General features: G+C 46.1%; 1 protein-coding gene across 1 annotated transcript in view; it reads right to left on the reverse strand.

Moving 5' to 3' along the window:
- abcc2 (ATP-binding cassette, sub-family C (CFTR/MRP), member 2) overlaps positions 1-20065 on the reverse strand; it is a 123037-nt gene that overhangs the window by 45533 nt on the left and 57439 nt on the right. Inside the window, exons 15-19 of the mRNA XM_059947123.1 lie at positions 18946-19012; positions 17002-17128; positions 15839-16015; positions 9040-9207; positions 7143-7323 (exon numbers count right to left, since the gene is read on the reverse strand). Of these exons, the coding sequence (XP_059803106.1) occupies positions 7143-7323; positions 9040-9207; positions 15839-16015; positions 17002-17128; positions 18946-19012 (720 nt within the window). The remainder of the gene's footprint in view (positions 1-7142; positions 7324-9039; positions 9208-15838; positions 16016-17001; positions 17129-18945; positions 19013-20065) is intronic.

Genomic DNA, 20065 nt, shown 5'->3' on the forward strand with positions numbered 1-20065 from the left:
CCCTTCGGCCCACAATGCTGTGCCGAACTTGTACTTACTTTAGAAATTACCTAGGGTTACCCCAAGCCCTCTATTTTTCTAAACTCCATGTACCTATCTATCAGCCTCCACCACTGTCGCTGGCAGCCCATTACACATACTCACCACTCTCTGTGTAAAAAAAAAACTTTAGCCTTGACATCTCCTCTGTACCTACTTCCAATCACCTTAAAACTGTTCCTCTCATGTTAGCCATTTCAGCCCTGGGAAAAAGCCTCTGACTATCCACACGATCAATGCCTCTCTCAGGTCACCCCTCATCCTCCAACACTCCAAGGAAAAAAGGCCGAGTTCACTCAACCTTTTCTCATAAGGCATGCTTCCCAATCCAGGCAACATCCTTGTAAATTTCCTCTGCCCTACTTCTATGGTTCCCACATCCTTCCTGTAGTGAGGTGCAGTGGTGTCTGACCAGGGTCCAATATAGCTGTAACATTACCTCTCGGCTCTTACACTCAATTCCATGGTTGATGAAGGCCAATGCATCGTATGCCTCCTTAACCACAGGGTCACTCAAAGCAGCTTTGAGTGTGCTATGGACTTGGACCCCAAGATCCTTCTGATCCTCCACACTGCCAAGAGTTTTACCATTAATACTATATTCTGCCATCATATTTGACCTACCAAAGTGAACCACCTCACATTTATCTGAGTTGAACCCCGTCTGCCACTTCACAGCCCAGTTTTGCATCCTATCCATGTCCAACAGTAACCTCTGACAGCCCTCCACACTATCCGCAACACCCCTAACCTTTGTGTCATCAGAAAACTTACTAACCCATCTCTCCACTTCCTCATCCAGGTCATTTCTAAAAATCACGAAAAGAAAGGGGTCCCAGAACAGATCCAGAGGCACACCACTGGTGACCGACTTCCATGCAGAATATGACCCGTCTACAGCCACTCTTTCCCTTCTATGGGCAAGCCAAATCCAGATCCATAAAGCAAGGTCCCCATGGACCCCATGCCTCCTTACTTTCTCAATAAGTCTTGCATGGAATACCTTATCAAATGGTTTGCTGAAATCCATATACACTACATGTACTGCTCTATATTCATCAACGTGGTTAGTAACATCCTCAAAGAATTCAATCAAGCTCATAAGGCACGACCTGCCTTTGACAAAGCCATGCTGACTATTCCTAATCATATTATGCTTCTTCAAATGTTCATAAATCCTGCCTCTCAGGATCTTCTCCATCAACTTACCAAACACTGAAGTAAGACTCACTGGTGTATAATTTCCTGGGCTATCCCTACTCCCTTTCTTGAATAAGGGAACAACATCTGCAACCCTCCAATCCTCCAGAACCTCTCCTGTCCCCATTTATGATGCAAAGATCATTGCCAGAGGCTCAGCAATCTCCTTCCTTGCCTCCCACAGTAGCCTGGAGTACATCTTGTCCAACTTGGTGCTTTCCAAAAGCTCCAGCACATCCTCTTTCTTAATATCTACATGCTCAAGCCTTTCAATTCCTACAATCGCCAAGATCCTTTTCCATAGTAAATACTGAAGCAAGTATTCATTAAGTACCTCTGCTATCTCCTCCGGTTCCATACACACTTTTCCATTGTCACACCTGATTGGTCCTATTCTCTCATGTCTTATCCTCTTGCTCTTCACATACTTGTAGAATGCCTTGGGGTTTTCCTTAATCCTGCTTGCCAAGGCCTTCTCATGGCCTCTTCGGGCTCTCCTAATTTTATTCTTATAATCTTCTAGATCTATCATTAACTAGTTTTTTTTTTAACTTTTTTGCAATCTTTTCGTCTTGACTAGATTTTCAATAGCCTTTGTACACCACAGTTCCTGTACCCCACCATCTCCTGTCTCATTGGATCGTACCTATGCAGACCAATCAAATATCCCCTGAACTTTTGCCACATTGCTGCCGTACATTTCCCTGAGAACATCTGTTCCCAATTTATGCTTCCAAGTTCCTGCCTGATAGCTTCATATTTCCCCTTACTCTAATTAAATGCTTTCCTAACTTGTCTATTCCTATCCCTCTCCAGTGCAATGGTAAAGAAGATAGCACTGTGATCACCATCTCCAAAATGCTCTCCCACTGAGAGACCTGACACCTGACCAGGTTCATTTCCCAATACCAGATCAAGTACAGGCTCTCCTCTTGTAGGCTTATCGACTTACTGTGTCAAGAAACCTTCTTGAACACACCTAACAAACTCCACCCCATCTAAACCCCTTGCTCTAGGGAGATGCCAATCAATATTGGGGAAATTAAAATCTCCCATCACGACAACTCTGTTATTATTACACCTTTCCAGAATCTGTCTCCCTGTCTGCTCCTCAATGTCCTTGTTACTATTGGGTGGTCTATAAAAAACACCCAGTAGAGTTATAAGAATTCTTATATGATAAAAATGAACTCCTTCTGCCTCAGGAAGGCAATTATTCTATAGCTGTCCACCTGCACTGCACTCTCTCTGTAACACTAACTTCTGATTTGATTCTTTTCCCCATTCTGTACCACGTCAATGGACTTAGTATACAGATCGATCTGTTTGGATAACATGCAAACAAAAACCCTTCACTGTTTGTGAATGTGACAATAATGAACTAATTCCCAATCACAGTTGCTCGGTGTACAGTATACAGTAAACCTACACCTTGTAGAAAATGTGAATGTGTGAGCCTCCTCCCTGACAGCGTTGCGGTTATCCCTACATCTGAAGGACTGCAGCGGTTTGAGAAGGCAGCTCACCACGGCGTTCCCAAGGGCAACTAGAGAGAGGCAAATAGATGCTGGCTCAGGCTGCAAACCCATGCCCCTTGAATGAATATTCAAGGCTGCAGGAGACTGTTAGGAGAGGGAAGAGGTGGAGGTAGTGGAGGGCACCCCTGTGGCCAACCCCTCAACTATAAGTACTCCATTTTGAGTACTGTTGCGGGGGGGGGGTACTTACCTGGGGGAAGCAGCAGCCTCTGGCATTGAGTCTGCCTCTGTGGCTCAGAAGGGTAGGGAACTGAAGAGGTTGGCAGCAGTGATAGGGGACTCTATAGTCAGGGGGACAGATAGGCGATTCTGAGGACACAGAAAGGAAACAGGGATGGTAGCTTGCCTCCCAGGTGTCAGTGTCCACAATATCCCGAAAAGGGAGGGTGAGCAGCCGGAAGACATGGTACGTATTGGTACCAATGACACAGGGAGAAAAAGGGAGGAGGTCCTGAAAACAGAATACAGGGAGTTAGAAAGGAAGTTGAGAAGCAGGACCTCAAGTGTAGTCATCTTGGGATTGCTGCCTGTGTCACGCAACAGTGAGGCTAGGAATAGAATGAGCTGGCAGATAAATGCCCGACTGAAGAATTGGAGCAGGGGCAGGGATTCAGCTTTCTGGATAATTGGGACCTCTTCTGGGGCAGGTCGGACCTGTACAAAACGGACGGGTTGTGCTTGAATCTGAGGGGCACCAATATTCTTGTGGGAAGATTTACTAGAGCTGTTGAGAGTGGTTTAAACTAATATGGCAGGGGATGGGAACCAGTATGATAGAGCTGAGGATGAGCCGGCAGGTTTACAAGTAGATGATGGGTGTAACATGAATGTAAGGGAGGACAAGGCAATGATTGGGTACAAATGCAGACAGAGCAAAGAGTTAAATTGTACCACAGAGGCAAAATTCAAAAGGGAAAGAATGCAGGACTGAAGGTGCTGTATTTAAATATGTGTAGCATTCGGAATAAGTTGGCAAACTCATGTCACAATTAGAGATCGGTCGGTATGACGTTGTGGACATCACTGAGTCGTGGCTGAAAGAAGGTCAAGGTTGGGAGCTTAACATTGAAGGATATACTTTGTATCGAAAGGACAGGTAGGAAGGCATAGGTGGTGGTGTGGATGGAATTACATCTTTAGAAAGAGGTGACATAGGGTCAGAGAATGTTGAATCTTTGTGGATGGAGTTAAAAAATTGCAAGGGTAAAAAAAATCATTATGGGAATCATATATGGACCTCCAAATAGTAGACTAGTTGAGGGGTTGAGATTGCAAAGGGAGCTAGAAAAGGCCTGTAATAAGGGTAATGACTCAATTGTAATAGGGAACTTCAATATGCAAGGGGATTGGGAAAATCAGATTGGTGTTGGATCACAAGGGAGGGAATTTGTTGAATGCCTATGAGACGGCTTTTAGAGCTGTTTTTGCTTGAACCTACTCAGGGAAAAGCTATCTTAGATTGAACATTGTGTAATAACCCAGATCTTATTAGGGAGCTAAACATATGGGAACCTTTACGAGACAGTGATCAAAATATGATTGAATTCATACTGCAGCTTGAAAGGGAGGAGCACACATCACACGTATCAGTATTGCAATGGAATAAAGGGAATTACAGGGGCATGAGAGAGGAGCTTGCCCAGGAAGACTCGAGAAGGATACTGGCAGGGATGACGGCAGAGCAGAGATGGCTGAAGTTTCTGGGAATAGTTCACACGGTGCAGGATAGATATGTCCCACAGAGGAAGTAGTTCTCAAATGGCAGGGGTGGGCAGCTGTGGCTGACAAAGGAAGTTAAGGACTGCACAAAAGCCAAGGGAAGGGCATGTAAGGTAGCAAAAGTGAGTGGGAAGTCGGATGATTGGGAAGCTTTTAAAAATCTAACAGCAGGTAATTAGAAAAGCTATAAGAAGGGAAAAGATGAAAGATGTGGGCAAATAATCCAATAATATAAAGCAGGATACTAAAAGATTTTCAGTTATATAAAGAGTAAAAGGGATGGGAGAGTTGATATTGGACCACTGGAAAATTATGCTGGTGAGGTAGTAATGGGGGATGAAGAAATGGCAGATAAATTTAATGGGTACTTTGCATCTGTCTTCACTGTGGAAGACACTAGCAGTGTCCGTGACTGTCAGGAAGCAGGAGTGTCATTGCTATTACAGTGCTAGGCAAACTGAAATGCCTTAAGGTGGATAAGTCACCTGAATCAAATGGATTACATCCCAGAATCCTGAAAGAGGTTGCTGAAGAGTTAACGGATGCATTGGTCATGATCTATCTTTCAAGAATCATTTGATACTGGCATGGTCCCAGAGGACAGGAAGACTGCAAATGTCATTCCACTCTTTAAGAAGGGAGGAAGGCAAAAGAAAGAAAATTATAGGCCAGTTAACCTAACCTCAGCGGCTGGGAAAATGTTGGAGTCCATTATTAAGGATGAGGTTCCGAGGTACTTGGAGACTGATGATAAAATAAGCCCAAGTGAGTAAGGTTTATGTAAAGGGAAACCTTGCCTGACAATTCTGTTAAGAGTTCGCTGAGGAAGGAACAAGCAGGGTGGGCAAAGGAGAGGCAGTGGTTGTCATTTACTTGGATTTTCAGAAGGCATTTGATAAGCTGGCACCCATGAGGCTGCTTAATAAGATAAAATCCCGTGGCATTACAGGCAAGCTACCGGCATGGATAGAGGAATGGCTGACAGGCAGGAGGCAGCGAGTGATTGGCTGGATGCCAGTGACTAGTGGTGTTCCTCAGGGGTCAGTATTGGGACCACTACTTTTCACATTGCTTGTCAGTTATTTAGATAACAGAATTGATGCTTTGTGCCGAAGTTTGCAGATGATACGAAGATAGGTGAGGGCTAGGTAGCACTGAGGAAGCAATGCAATTGCAGCAGGATTTAGACAAATTGGAAGAATGGGCAAAAAGTGGCAGATGGAAAATGTATTGGGAAATGTATGATAATGCATGTTGGTAAAAGGAACAATAGTGCAGACTATTATCTAAATGGGAAGAAAATTCAAACATCAGAGGTGCAGAGGGACTTAGGACTTCTCGTGCAAGACTCCCAGAAGTTTAATTCACAGGTTGAGTCTGTGGTAGAGAAGGCAAATACAATGTTGGCATTTATTTCAAGGGGAATGGAATATAAAAGCAAGGAGATAATGCTGAGCCTTTATAAGACACTAGTCAGGTCACACTTAGAGTATTGTCAAAAGTCTTGGACCCCATGATGTGTTGTAATTGGAGAGAGTCCAGAGGAGGCTCACAAAGATGATTCCAGGAATGAAGGGGTTAACATACGAGGAACATTTGGCAGCTTTGGACCTGTACTCACTGGAATTTAGAAGAATATGGTGGGGGGGGGGGTCTCATTGAAACCTACCGAATTTTGAAAGGCCTAGATAGGGTGGACATGGAGAGGATGCATCCTACAGTGGGTGTATCCAGAACTAGAGGGTACAGCCTCACATTTGAGAAGCGACCCTTTAGAACAGAAGTCAGGAGGAAGTTTTTTAGCCAGAGAGTAGTAAATCTATGGAATGCTCTGCCACAGGACTGCGGAAGAGGCAAAGTCTGTGGGTATATTTAAGTTGGAAATTGATCGGTCAGGGCATCAAAGGATATGGCAAGAAGGCAGGTGTATGTGGTTAAGTGGGATCTGGGATTAGCCATGACAGGATGGCAGAGCAGACTCGATGGGCTGAATGGTCTAATTCTGGTCCTATGTCTTATGACCTAATATCATTTCCAGGTGTATCCTAGTGTGCACTCAGAGTAGAAGGGTGCCACGGTAGCGTAGAGGTTACCGCGATGCTGTTACAGCTCGGAGTGTCAGTGTTCAGAGTTCAGTTCTACGACCTCTGCAAGGTGTCCCTGTCCATCCTCCTCGTGGAATTCCCAGGGTTTTCCCCGGCTGCTCTGATTTCCTCCCACAGTCCCAAGACATACTGAGCAGGTTAATTCGTCATTGTAAATTGCCCCATTATTGGGTTGGGGTTAAATCAGGGTGGTCAGGGCTGGCTGGGGCAGCTCAGCTTGAAGGGCCAGGAGGGTGTGCTCTGTGTTGAATCTCTAAATAAATAGAATTTAAAGTAAAGTGGCACATTTGGTTGAATCACTGCCTCTTGACGGCAGAGAGCCGGGTTCAATCTCGATTTTAGACACCGTCCGTGTGGAGTTTGCATGTTCTCCCTGTGACTGCATGGATTTCCCAGGGCTTTTCCCAGATTATCTGATTTCCTCCCACTTCCCAAAGACGTACAGGTTGGTTAATTACCTGTTTTGTGATTCCCCCCAGTATATAGGCAGGTGGGTTCCAAACAGCGTACCCTTCCCTTTCTTTAGGCATACAACACTGACCTGTTGGCTCTCCTTCTCTGTGATTCTGTTCCCCGTATGTGTTCAGGAAGTCCGCAAACGCACCCCTGTTTGCCTTTAATGCCTTGTACGATCCTACTTCAGACACTGAACCATCCACCAGCACAACAATATTGTCCACTTGGGGCAGGAAAGTGACATTATGTGTGACGAGGATTCGGGTCTGTTTAAAAAAAAACACAGAAGTTTGGTCAGAAAATCAGAGCAAAGTTTCAACAGGGAATGCCTTTGATCTAATCACACTCAAAACCAACGTGAGTGGAAATCAGTAAATCAACTGACCTGACTGGGATTCAAATCAGCTTTGCAATGTTTACAACACAACATCGAAACAAACAGTGACCTTCGTTGTTTGTGTTAGTGACCAACGTAGTCCGGGGATATGTGGGGGTGAGGGTGGGGGCAGTCTGCAGGAACCATCACAGCATGCCTGCAAATGATCAGCCCTTACTAACCCGTACACCTTCAGAATGTGACAGGAAACTAGAGCACCCAGGGGAACCCCATGCAGTTATGGGGAGTGCTGTTCCTGTCCTGGGAGTGTGTGATGGGACAGAGTAGAAGGAGCTTCACTCTGTATCTAACCCGTGCTGTCCCTGTCCTGGGAGTGTGTGATGGGACAGTGTAGAGGAAATTCCACTCTGTATCTAACCCGTGCTGTTCCTGTCCTGGGAGTGTGAGATGGGACGGTGTAGAGGGAGCTTCACTCTGTATCTAACCTGTGCTGTCCCTGTCCCGGGAGTGTGTGACAGGACAGTGTAGAGGGAGCTTCACTCTGTATCTAACCCGTGCTGTCCCTGTCCTGGGAGTGTGTGATGGGACTGTGTAGAGGGAGCTTCACTCTGTATCTAACCCGTGCTGTCCCTGTCCTGGGAGTGTGTGATGGGACAGTATAGAGGGAGCTTCACTCTGTATCTAACCCGTGCTGTCCTGTCCTGGGTGTGTGTGATGGGACGGTGTAGAGGGAGCTTCACTCTGTATCTAACCCGTGCTGTCCCTGTCCTGGGAGTGTGTGATGGGACGGTGTAGAGGGAGCTTCACTCTGTATCTAACCCGTGCTGTCCCTGTCCTGGGTGTGTGTGATGGGACGGTGTAGAGGGAGCTTCACTCTGTATCTAACCCGTGCTGTCCCTGTCCTGGGAGTGTGTGATGGGACAGTGTAGAGGGAGCTTCACTCTGTATCTAACCCGTGATGTCCCTGTCCTGGGAGTGTGTGATGGGACAGTGTAGGGGGAGCTTCACTCTGTATCTAACCCGTGCTGTCCTGTCCTGGGAGTGTGTGATGGGACAGTATAGAGGGAGCTACACTCTGTATCTAACCCGTGCTGTCTCTGTCCTGGGAGTGTGTGATGGGACAATGTAGCACTCAGTGTCAAACCTCAGTTATTACTGCTAACAGTGACATTAGCCCCTCTCTCAATAAACAGCTTCCAGGAAGACCAGGACCTTGTCATGGTTTGGAGGTTTGCATGTCTCAGTAAGACAGAGAGCTTTGTTGTCTGGAGTCAGGGCTTTATGCTTTGGCTCTTGGTGGGGTCACCCATGCCAAACAGGTCAAAGGGAAAGGGTCGAGTCCGGATGAAGAGCGATCCGCCAATCCGCCTGCTTTGGATGGGGTTTTAGCTCGCTGCTAATAACCCTGACTGCTAACACTAAACTGTACTGGAAACAGCAAAGAAGAATAATCTTTTTACATCTGAGTGTGACGGTATTCCTGAGTCTCCACCCGGGACTTGCGTGACTGGCGGTAGTGAAAACCGTGAGGCAGCCCTGAACACCAGCAGAGTTGGAGAACTTCCACTGCTACCCTAAATGCCATTTGCTGACGGGCAGCAAGTTGATGAATATTTAACTGCTGCCCCTTCCGCTGCTGGCTCACCTTGCCCTTTAGAAGACCACTTGGGCCGATCACCTTCTCAAAGATGTGCTTCCCCACATGAGCGTCGACGGCGGAGAGAGGGTCGTCCAGGATGTAGATGTCAGCGTCACTGTACACTGCCCGGGCCAGGCTAACCCGTTGCTTCTGCCCTCCGCTCAGGTTGATGCCCTGCGGAAGAAACTTCTCAGTCAAGGCAGTAACCAACTCTGTCGTGCTCAGAAACAAACACGCAGACCTACAGCGGAGGAGGTAGTTGTTCAACCCCGGTTACTGGCTCTTTGAAGGTCTGCACTTACCCCTAGCGTTACCCATAACCCGGGTAGACAGGCATTCGGGTAATGGAGGATGACACAGGGTGAGGGAGGGAGTGTTGAAAGAGAGGTTAGTGGGCGAAAGACGGAAACAGATGTTGCATTGTACAATTGTTATGTGAAATTGTTCCACGTGCCCCCTAGTGGTTACAGTTCTTTGCATGGTGCTGGAAGCTTCACTGGGAATGCATTAATTGAATTAGTGCTATCTGATTGGTTAACTCTTATCTACAAATTTCAGAATCAGTTTTAATATCACCAGCATATGTCATGAAATTTATTAACTTTGCGGTAGTAGTACAATGAAATACATGATAATATATAAAAAATTAAATAGTAAATCAATGACAGTAAGTAAATGTAGGCCTCCGCTAGTCTCGATAGACCTTGGAAAGTTACCAGGGCGCAAGCCCGGGCAAGGTTTTTTTTTAATGGAAGACCAGTAGTTGCTCAAGCTGCAAGTCTCCCCTCTCCATGCCACCAATGTTGTCCAAGGGAAGGGCATTAGGACCCACACAGCTTGGCACCGGTGTCGTCGCAGAGCGATGTGTGGTTAAGTGCCTTGCTCAAAGACACACGCGCAGCCTCAGCCGAGGCTCGAACTAGCGACCTTCAGGTCACTAGATGAACACCTTAACCACTTGGCTATGTGCCAACACAGTAAGTAAATACACGTATATTAAATAGTTGAATTAAAAATAGTGCATAAACAGAAATAATAAAAAAGTAGGGTAGTGTTCATGGGTTCAATGTCCATTTAGGAATTGGATGGCAGAGGGGAAGAAACTGTTCCTGAATTGTTTTGTGTGTGATTTCAGGCTTCTGTACCTCCTTCCTGACAGTAACAATGAGAAGAGGGCATGTCCTGGGTGATGGGGGTCCTTGATAATGGACACCACCATTCTGAGGCATCACTCCTTGGATACCGTGGAGGCTAGTACCCATGACAGAGCTGACCAATTTTACAACTTTCTGCGTCTTCTTTCGGTCCCGTGCCGTAGCCCCTCCACCCCCACCGTACCAGAAAGTGACGCAGAATTTGAATGGAACGTTTTCTACCTGTGGTATAAGAAGGGCTGACATGTTGTCATGCCATAATTCTCCACTGTTTGTTCTCAGCTACTAGCCTCGTGCTAATCCCCATTTCCAATTCTCTCTGTCTTATTAGCATTTAATAAAACAGTCGTGAAGCAGAAAGTTTTGTGCCTCTTTCTTGCCTTCAGAAACAACCCTGGATGAAACACGTCAGAGAGCAACACAGACGAGGGGAAGGTGGTGGGGTAGTGAGTGGAGTGGTAGAGGTAGAGTCTGGTAGGCGATAGGTGAAACCAGGTAACGATTTCACTGCCAAGAAAGCTTACTGACACCTCTACAACCTCAGCAGGCTAAATGAATTTGACAAGTCCAGGTGGACACTCAAAAATTTTTAACGATGCACCACAGAGAGCTTCCTGTCTGAAAGTTATGGCTCTGCCTGTGAGTGCAAGAAATTTCAGTGCTTATGGGTACAGAGGTCATCACAGGAGTCAGCCGCTCTCCTTTCACCTCTGTTGACACGTTTTTTTTTGCCTCAGTAAAGCAGCCAGCATAAACAAAGACCCCATCCCACCCGGACATTGTCTGTTTTGGAAACATGGACCGGAACGTGTTCAGGGAGGTGGCTACCTACGCCCATCACAGAACACTGATGAATACGTGCGATCTGTGACTTGCTACATAGAGAAATGCACTGGGGACGTCACCATTATTAAACAGATCTCTGTGAGAGTACATCAGAAGCCATGGCTCACAGCAGACGTCCAGCCACAGCTGAAAGATCGGGATGCTGCCTTCAGATCAGAGAATGAGACAGCTCTTCGGACAGCAAGAGCTTTGCTTTCCTGTGACATCCATCAAAACGGGATTATTCACAGAAAATTTACAGCCATTTCTGTGACACCAGAGTCACAAGGTGCAGTTGTCAGGTTTTTCTGACCAACCTATGCATCAATGACAGTGAGGCCCCTGTTCCTGATGGGCTGAAGATACAAAAAGTTTTTTTAAAGATATTTTAGAGGTAAAAGGGAGATGAGAGTGGATGTCAGACTGCTGGAATAGTGCTGGACAGGCATTAATGGGAGACAAAGAAATGGTGGAGGAACTTAATAAGTATTTTGCATCGGTCTTCACTGAGGAACATAGCAGAATGCCAGAATTAGGCAAGTGTTAGGGGTAAGAAGTGAATGCCACTGCTATTACTAAGGAGAAGGTGATTGGAAAGATGAAAAGTCAGAAGTTAGATTAGTTACCTGGACCAGATGGACTACAGCCCCAGGGTTCTGAAGGAAGTAGCCAAAGAGTTTGTGGAGGCACTAGTAATGATCAAATTGCAAATGTCACCCAACTCCTCAAGAAGGGAGGGAGGCAGAAGGAAGGAACTTGTATGCCACTTAGCCTGAATTCAGTCGTTGGAAAAACTGTTGGAGTCTATTATTAAGGATGTCTATGGGGTACTTTCAGTCACATGATAAAACAAACCAAAATTAGCATGATTTTCTGAAGGGGAAATCAGGCCTAACAAATGTGTTGGAATTCTTTGAGTAAATAAGAAGCAGGGTAGACAAAGGAGAGTGAGTGGAAGTTGTTCATTTAAATTCCAGAAGGACTTTTGACAAGCTGCCACATATGAGGTTGCTTAACAAACTAGTATTACAGAAAAGGTACTAGAGTAAATAGAAGATTGGCTGACCGGCAGGAGACAAAGAGTGGGAATAAAGGGGGTCTTTTCTGGTTGGCTGCTGGTGACTAGTGGTGTGCTGCAGGGGTCAGAATTAGGACCACTTCTTTATACATTGTATGACAATGATTTGGATGAAGGAACTGATGGCTTTGTGGACAAGTTTACAAACGATACAAAGACAAGTGGAAGGGAAAGTTGTGTTGAGGAAGTGGGGTGTCTGTAGAAGGGCTTAGATTGGGGAAGCAGGCAAAAAAAGACAGATGGAATATAATGTAGGGAAGTGTATGGTCATGTATTGTGGTGCAAGGAATAAAGGCACGGACAATTTTGCAAATGGGGAGAAAATTCAAAAATCAGAGGTGCAAAGGGACTACTAGGGAGTCCTCGTGCAGGATTCCCTAAAGGTTAAATTGCAAGTTTGGCTGGTGGTAAGCAAGGCGAATCCACTGTTAGCATTCATTTCGAGAGGTCTAGAATATAAGCAAAGGGATGTAAGACCGAGGCTTAATAAGGCATTGCTCAGACCGCACTTGGAGAATTGTGAGCAGTTTTGCAACTTATATTTGAGAAAAGATACGCTGGCATTGGAGAGAGAGTGCAGAGACGATTCACCAGAATGATCCTAAGAATGAAAGAGTTAGCACATGAGGAACATTTGATGGCTCTGGGCCTGCAATGGCTGGAGTTTAGAAGAATGAGGGGGGAATCTTATTAAAACCTATCAAATATGAAAGGTCATGATAGAGTGGATGTGGAGGAGATGTTTCCTAACGTGGGCTCTTCCCAGAATCGAGACTCGTTCATTTAGAACAGAGATAAGAAAAATTTTCTTCAGCCAGAGGGTGGTGAATCTGTGGAATTCTTTCCCACAGATGGCTGTGCAGGCAAAGTCATTGGGAATATTTAAGGTGAGCGTTAATAGGTTCTTGATTAAACAGGGCATTAAAGGTTACAGGGTGAAGGCAAGAGAAAAGTGTTGGGAGGGTCAATATATCAACCATGATGGAATGGTGGAGCAGACCATTAAGCCGGATGGCTTAATCCTTCTCCTTTGTCTTATGGTTTACGGTGATGGGACTTATGGGCTGGACAGCTCCTCAGGACAGATTCCCTGAAATGATAACACCAAGGAAACATTCCCCTGACGAGGACTGTCGAAGGTTACTGGGAGAAGGCAGGAGAATTAGTTTGAAGGGGATAGTAAATCAGCCACAGTGGAATGGTACAACAGGCACGATGGGCCGTAAGACCTTAATTCTGTTCCCAGGTCTTATGGTCTAAAGTCGGTCCACTGACCACGCATCCCAGTCTGTCCTGTCCCACCTGATGCTGCTTATCAACTTCAGGTCGTTGTTTAATAAAATCGTACCTCAGAAACTGGTAGATAAACTGTCCTCGGTGGGTCTCAACACCTCTCTCTGTAACTAGATCGGGACCTTGACTTGGTCCTTGTCATCTCGCTGAGCAGCAGCGCCACCTAGAGCCGCGGGCTCGCCCTCTGCTTTCCGAGCCGTACTGCCAGTCCCAGCTCACTCAGAACCATTAACTTCATCAGCGACGGCAACGAGACCGTGCACAGGGAGGAGCTCTGCGGCCTGACGCGAGCACAACTTCGGTTTCAAAGCAGCCAAGGCCAAAAGTTGTGGACTTCAGGAAGTTCCAGGCCGACCACTCCACACTGCACATTAATGGCACCTCTGTGGAGAGAGTTCGGAGCACCAAGTTTCTGAGAGTGCGCACAACGGGGTCCATTAAAATCTCCTCTTCAGTCAGGAGAGTGTCTCCACTTCCCGAGTGAGGCTCCCCTCCCCCCCCACCCTAACCATTTTACACGAGTCCCATTGACATCTGCACCACCGTCTGGTACGGGAATGGTAAAGTTTCTGACCTGACAATCCCACAAAGGAGAGCATCATCGGGGACTCTCTGCACCCATCAGAGACACTTGTCAGGAGAGCCGTGTATGCAGGGCCCTTAGCATTGTCAATGATCCCTCCAATCCATCAAATAACCTCCCTGACCCACTACCTTCAGATAGGAGGTACCATAGCATTAGGACAAGATTTGTTAGGATGGGGGAACAGTTTCATTCCCAAGGCCACGAAAACCACTGAACTCCCCGCCACCACCCAGGTCTCATCACGTATGAAGCAGCAGTGATGTTAAACCATTTAGTTTATTGTTCGTGTCATAAATGCACCTTAATAAGTGTCAATATTCTGGAATATGGTTTATTATTTGTTAATCTATTTGCGGTAATAGTACTTCAGTGGTTATGTGCGAGTTACATGTACTGTGTTGTGCAACTTGGTTCAGAGAAACGTTGTTTTGTTTGGGGGGGGGGTGCGTGCGTGTATGTATGAATGAATGAATGAATGAATGAATGAATGAATGAATGAATGAACCTCCGGGAGAAGGTTCAGGAGCTTGAAGACTGGTACGGCCAGATTTGGGAACAGCTTCTTTCCAACTGTGATAGGACTGCTGAGCAGATCCCGACCTGGATCTGGGCCGTACCTTCCAAATATCCGGACCTGACTTGCACTACCTTACTTTCCCTTTTCTATTTTCTAATGATTTATCATTTAAACTTTTATTATATTTACTTCGATTTGTACTTCAGGGAGCACGAAGCGCAGAAACAAATATCACTGTGATGATTGTAAGCTCTAGTGTCAATTGTTTGGTGACAATAAAGTATAGGGCTGAGTGACAGTAAACTTGAATTTGAACTTCTCCCTTCTCCCTTCTCCCATCAGGCAGAAGGCACACATGCCCTGAAAGCACACACCACCAGGTCAAGGACACCTCCTATCCCACCGTTATCAGACTCTTTACGACAGGATAAACTCTTGACCTCACAATCTACCCCGTTATAATCCTGCATTTTATGGTTTACCAGCATGGCAGGGTTTTTTTTGGCAGCTTTTACACTTTATTCTGCATTGTTACTGGTTTACCTTATTCTAGCTCAGTTCATTGTGTAATGATTTGACCAGTATGAACATTATGCAAGACAAGCTCTTCACTGCATGTGACAATAATCTAACACCAATAGCAATAGCTGGAACTAGGTAAGGGAATGAAGGCGGGCAGTTGGTTCTTGGTGAGGAAGGGGACAGAGAAAATCAGCTTTACTCCCTGGGAAAACCACCCAGCATTCCAGAAGCACGAGAGATTCTGCAGATGCTGAAAATATTGAGCAACGCACACAAGGTTCTGGAGAAACTCAGCAGGTCGGGCAGCGTCGATGGAGGGGAATAAACAGTTGACATTTCAGGCCGAGACCCTTCATCAGGACTGGAGAGGGAAGGGGGCAGAAGCCAGAAGAAGGAGGTGGAGGAAGTGGAAGGAGTACAAGGTGATGGGTGAAACCAAGTGAGGGAGAAGGGTGGAGGAGGGGTATGAGGTAAGAAGCTAGGAGGGGATAGGTGGAAGAGGTAAAGGGCTGAAGAAGGAATCTGATAGGAGAGGGCTGTAGATCATGAGAGAAAGGGAAAGAGGAGGGGCACCAGAGCGAGGAGGTGAGGAAAAAGGAAAGGGTGAGCAGGTAACCAGAATGGGGAATGGAAAAAGAAGAAAGGTGGGGAGGGGGAGAAATTACTGGAAGTTAGCGAAATCAATCTTCATTCCATCAGGTTGGAGATTGCCCAGGCAGAATATGTATTCCAACCTTTTGTCATAACTATCACTAAAAGGGTGTTGTGACACACACCCCCCTAAAGGTTCCCCAACACCCAACACAACCCATCGCTTCTTCCGACAGTACCTTTTCTCCGATTTCCGTTTGATCTCCCGCAGGCAACAGCTCCAGGTCCTGTAAGAGAGCGCATGCCTCCAGGATTTTCCGGTACCGGGCTTCATTCAGCTCCAAGCCAAACAGGATGTTGTCCTGCAGGGTGTTGTTCTGGATCCAAGCTTGCTGAGGGACATAGGCACATGTACCCTGAGTTGCAGAGGAGAATGGGGAATGTGATGGGTTAGTGGGGACTGATCGATGCACCCACTATAGTTATTTAACTCAACAAGCTGTAGCAAATGGCTAACAGCACCACGGTGGCACAAAAGGAGGTTGTTTCAGATTATTTATCACAGGCACATGGAAACATACAGTGAAATCCATTGTTTGAGTTAACAACCAACACAACCAAGAACGTGCTGGAGACAGCCCGCAAGTGCTGCCACACATCCCAGTGCCAACACAGCAATCAAAACCAACTTCTCGTGCACACCACACCCAAAGACAGCCCCCCAACCCCAGGACAGGTGTCCTGCCTCTGGTCTCCAGATCTAAGTCATCAGTCCTCAATTTCCAGACTTCTGATCAACTTTCAGGCTTCAGTCTTAGGTATCGACCCCTGGACTAGCCACCAATGGGACGTCCAAATTCCAGGCACATCGGCTGATCACCTTCATGCCTCCGCTCGCACAGACATCAGATCCTGGGACCTACTGAGCCCAACCCTAGGCAGACACCGTGACACGGTCCGCAGACTCACAACCCCAGGGACCCCAGTTCAATTCCAACCTCCGGCGCTCCCTGTGTGGGGTTTGCTTGCTCTCCCTGTAACCTTGTGGGTTTCTCCAGGGTGTCCCGGTTCCCTCCCACATCCCGAAGACCTGCGGATTGGTCAGCAGGGTAATCGGTAGCTGTAACCCGAGGATTAGAGTCTGGGAGGGTTACGGGAATGTGGGGAGGATCGAATGGGTTTGGGCAGCATTAGTGTAAATATGGGTGGCTGATGACCAGCACAGATGATGGGCTGAAGGGCATATGTCCATACTATGTCTTTCTGTGGCTCTGTGACACCCTGGAGAGATGGGCTGAGGAATTTCTCTCCAAGAAAGAGCTCCCCCACAAACAGCGAATGGAAATGTATTAAACTAGAGACCATTGGGAAGTGGTAGCCTGTGACTAACATGTTTCGGTACCTTGGTGTTGATGAAGCCTCTCACATTCTCCATCTCACCCAGGATTGCCAACATCAGAGAGGATTTCCCACATCCCACTGGGCCCACGACTGCCAACAGACTGCCCATCCTGATGTCCAACGTTACACTGCAGGATGAAGGAGAACATCCAGGCTCAGATTCAAATTTATTTATTACAAGGACATCGAAACGCACAGTGAAGTTTGCTGTTTGTGTTATCTGCTGGGGGCAGATGTCACCACACGTTCCGGTGCCAACATGGCGTGCCCACGGTGTTCAGCAGAAGAGCACAGAGTATAACAGGCAACAAGAAAGCTACAGAGAAACAATCCCTCTTCCTCCCTCCCCTCCCAAATACCAACTCACATTCACAGTTCACTAAACCCAGTGCAGGCCGTTTTCAACCTTCAGCCGACTTCTGGATTTGCAGACACTGGGCCCTGAATTCCCCAGAGAGACGTGGATAGGCGAAGTTTTAAGGCCTATGGCTCAAAGGTGAGCAAATGGACAACGAAAAAAGGTAGATTTCATGACATCCGAGGGGTGATTGATAAGTTCGTGGCCTACGGTAGAAGGAGTCAATTTTAGAAAACCTAGCACATTTATTTTTCAACGTAGTCCCCTCCTACATTTACACACTTAGTCCAGCGGTCATGGAGAACACGGATCTTGGACCTCCAGAAAGCGTCCACAGATGGGTGATTGATAAGTTGGTGACCTAAGGTATACAGCTCTCGTTACATGCACGTGCAGGTCAACTCTTTGAGTGATTATGCAGAAAGTTTGAAGTTCATAACTCATCTCCTTCTACCTGTCTAAAACTCCCTTAAATGCTCCTAATGCCTCTGCCTCTACAGTCACCGCTGGAAGAGCAGGCTACGCACTCAGCTCTCTCTATGTAAAGAACTGACCTCTGACATCTCTGACATCTGACATGGGATGTAATGCTAAAGTTGTTGGGATGTAATGCTAAAGTTGTACAAGGCATTGGTAAGGCCAAATTTGGAATATTGTGTGCAGTTCTGGTCACCGAATTATAGGAAAGATATCAATAAATTAGAGAGAGTGCAGAGACGATTTACTAGGATGTTACCTGGATTTCAGCAATTAAGTTACAGAGAAAGGTTGAACAAGTTAGGTCTCTATTCATTGGAGCGTAGAAGGTTGAGGGGGGATTTGATCGAGGTATTTAAAATTTTGAGAGGGATAGATAGAGTTGACGTGAACAGGCTGTTTCCATTGAGAGTAGGGGAGATTCAAACTAGAGGACATGATTTGAGAGTTAGGGGGCAGAAGTTTAAGGGAAACACGAGGGGGTATTTCTTTACTCAAAGAGTGATAGCTGTGAGGAATGAGCTTCCTGTAGAAGTAGTAGAGGCCAGTTCAGTTGTGTCATTTAAGGTAAAATTGGATAGGTATATGGACAGGAAAGGAGTGGAGGGTTATGGACTGAGTGCGGGTAGGTGGGACTAGGTGAGATTAAGGGTTCGGCACGGACTAGGAGGGCCAAGATGGCCTGTTTCCGTGCTGTGATTGTTATATGGTTATATGGTTATATCTCCCCTACAGTTTCCTGCAATCACTTAAAATGAACTATTTCCACCCTGGGAGTAAGTCTCTGGCTATCCACTTGATCTACACCTCTTATCATCTTGTACACTTCTATCAAGTCCCCTCCGCTCCAAAGAGAAAAGTCCTAACTCGCTCAACTTATCCTCATAAGACATGCTCTCTAATCCAGACAGCATCCTGGTAGATCTCCTCTGCAGCCTCTCCAATTAGATTAGGTGAATATTTTTTTTATAAGGTCCTGCCAAATCGGGTTATGATTATGATCAGATATTTAAAAGCTGATATCCATGAAATCGTCCTGCAGATCCATACTTTCCCTCCTTCTCCTTCAAAGGGACATGGAATGACAGGTCTCGTATCCCCATAACTCACTCCTTAATGGTCGGAGTTCCACTTTTGTCCCATGAGAAGGTCGCATCTGAGAAGCTGATTGCCAGATCTAGGGAAAAGAACAAATCAAAGTTCATATTCACTAGGTCACCTTGAGATTCATTTTCTTGCGGGTATTTATGGAAGAAAGAAATCCAATAACATTGATCAAAAACCACGCACAGACTGACTAACACCGATGTATTAAAGACAAACTGTGCAAATGCAAAAGAAAACAAATGATAGGCAGGTAGATGGTTGAATAACTACCAAGAATGAGTTGTGGAGTCCATGAAAGTGATCAGTTCAGAGTTGTGGTGACTGAAGTTATCTATGTTGGTTTGGGAGCCTGATGGTTGAGAGGTAATAACTGTTCCTGAACCTGGTGGTCTGAGATGCAAGGCTCCCGTATCTTCAGCAAGAAGAGATCCTGGTGGGGGCCGCTGATAATGGAGACTGCTTTCTCATGGCAGCTCTCCATATAGATGTGCTCAGTGGCTGGGAGGGCTTCTCCTGTGAAGGAGAGGGCTGAATCCACCACTGTCGGTAGGATTTTCTGTTTTTTGCCATTGGTGTTTCCAGAATGGAAACCTAACCCTTTCACAGTAACAAGCTCATCATCCATCAGCTTATGGGATGTCAAGCTACACACGAAGGCTCTGTACAATTGTAGTCATACACCCTGCAGGGAATATTTACAAGGAGAAGTAAATACTTTTGAGGATGTGGCCTGGACTCGAGGAACTGAGTTATGCTAAGAGGTTGAAAAGGCGAGCACATCATTCCCTGGAGAAATAGGAGACCGAGGGCTGATCTTACAGAAGTGCGTAAAATCATTAGAATCAGAATCAGGTTTGAAATCACTGACATACGTCATGACATTTGCTGTTTTGCAGAAACAGTGTGTAGCAATATATAAATATCACTGTAAATTACATTAATATTAAAATTTTAAAATTAAATGAGTAGTGCAAAACACGAACAAAAATAGTGAGGTGGTGTTAATGTGTGGGTTCATTGTCCATTCAGAAAGCTGACGGAGGAGAAGAAGCTGTTGTTAAAATGTTGAGGGTGAGTCTTCAGGCCCTTGCACCCCCTCCTGATGGTAGAGGGGATGGGGCCC

Source organism: Hypanus sabinus, chromosome 22 (genome assembly GCF_030144855.1).
Source record: "Hypanus sabinus isolate sHypSab1 chromosome 22, sHypSab1.hap1, whole genome shotgun sequence".
Classification (NCBI taxonomy): Eukaryota; Metazoa; Chordata; class Chondrichthyes; order Myliobatiformes; family Dasyatidae; genus Hypanus; species Hypanus sabinus.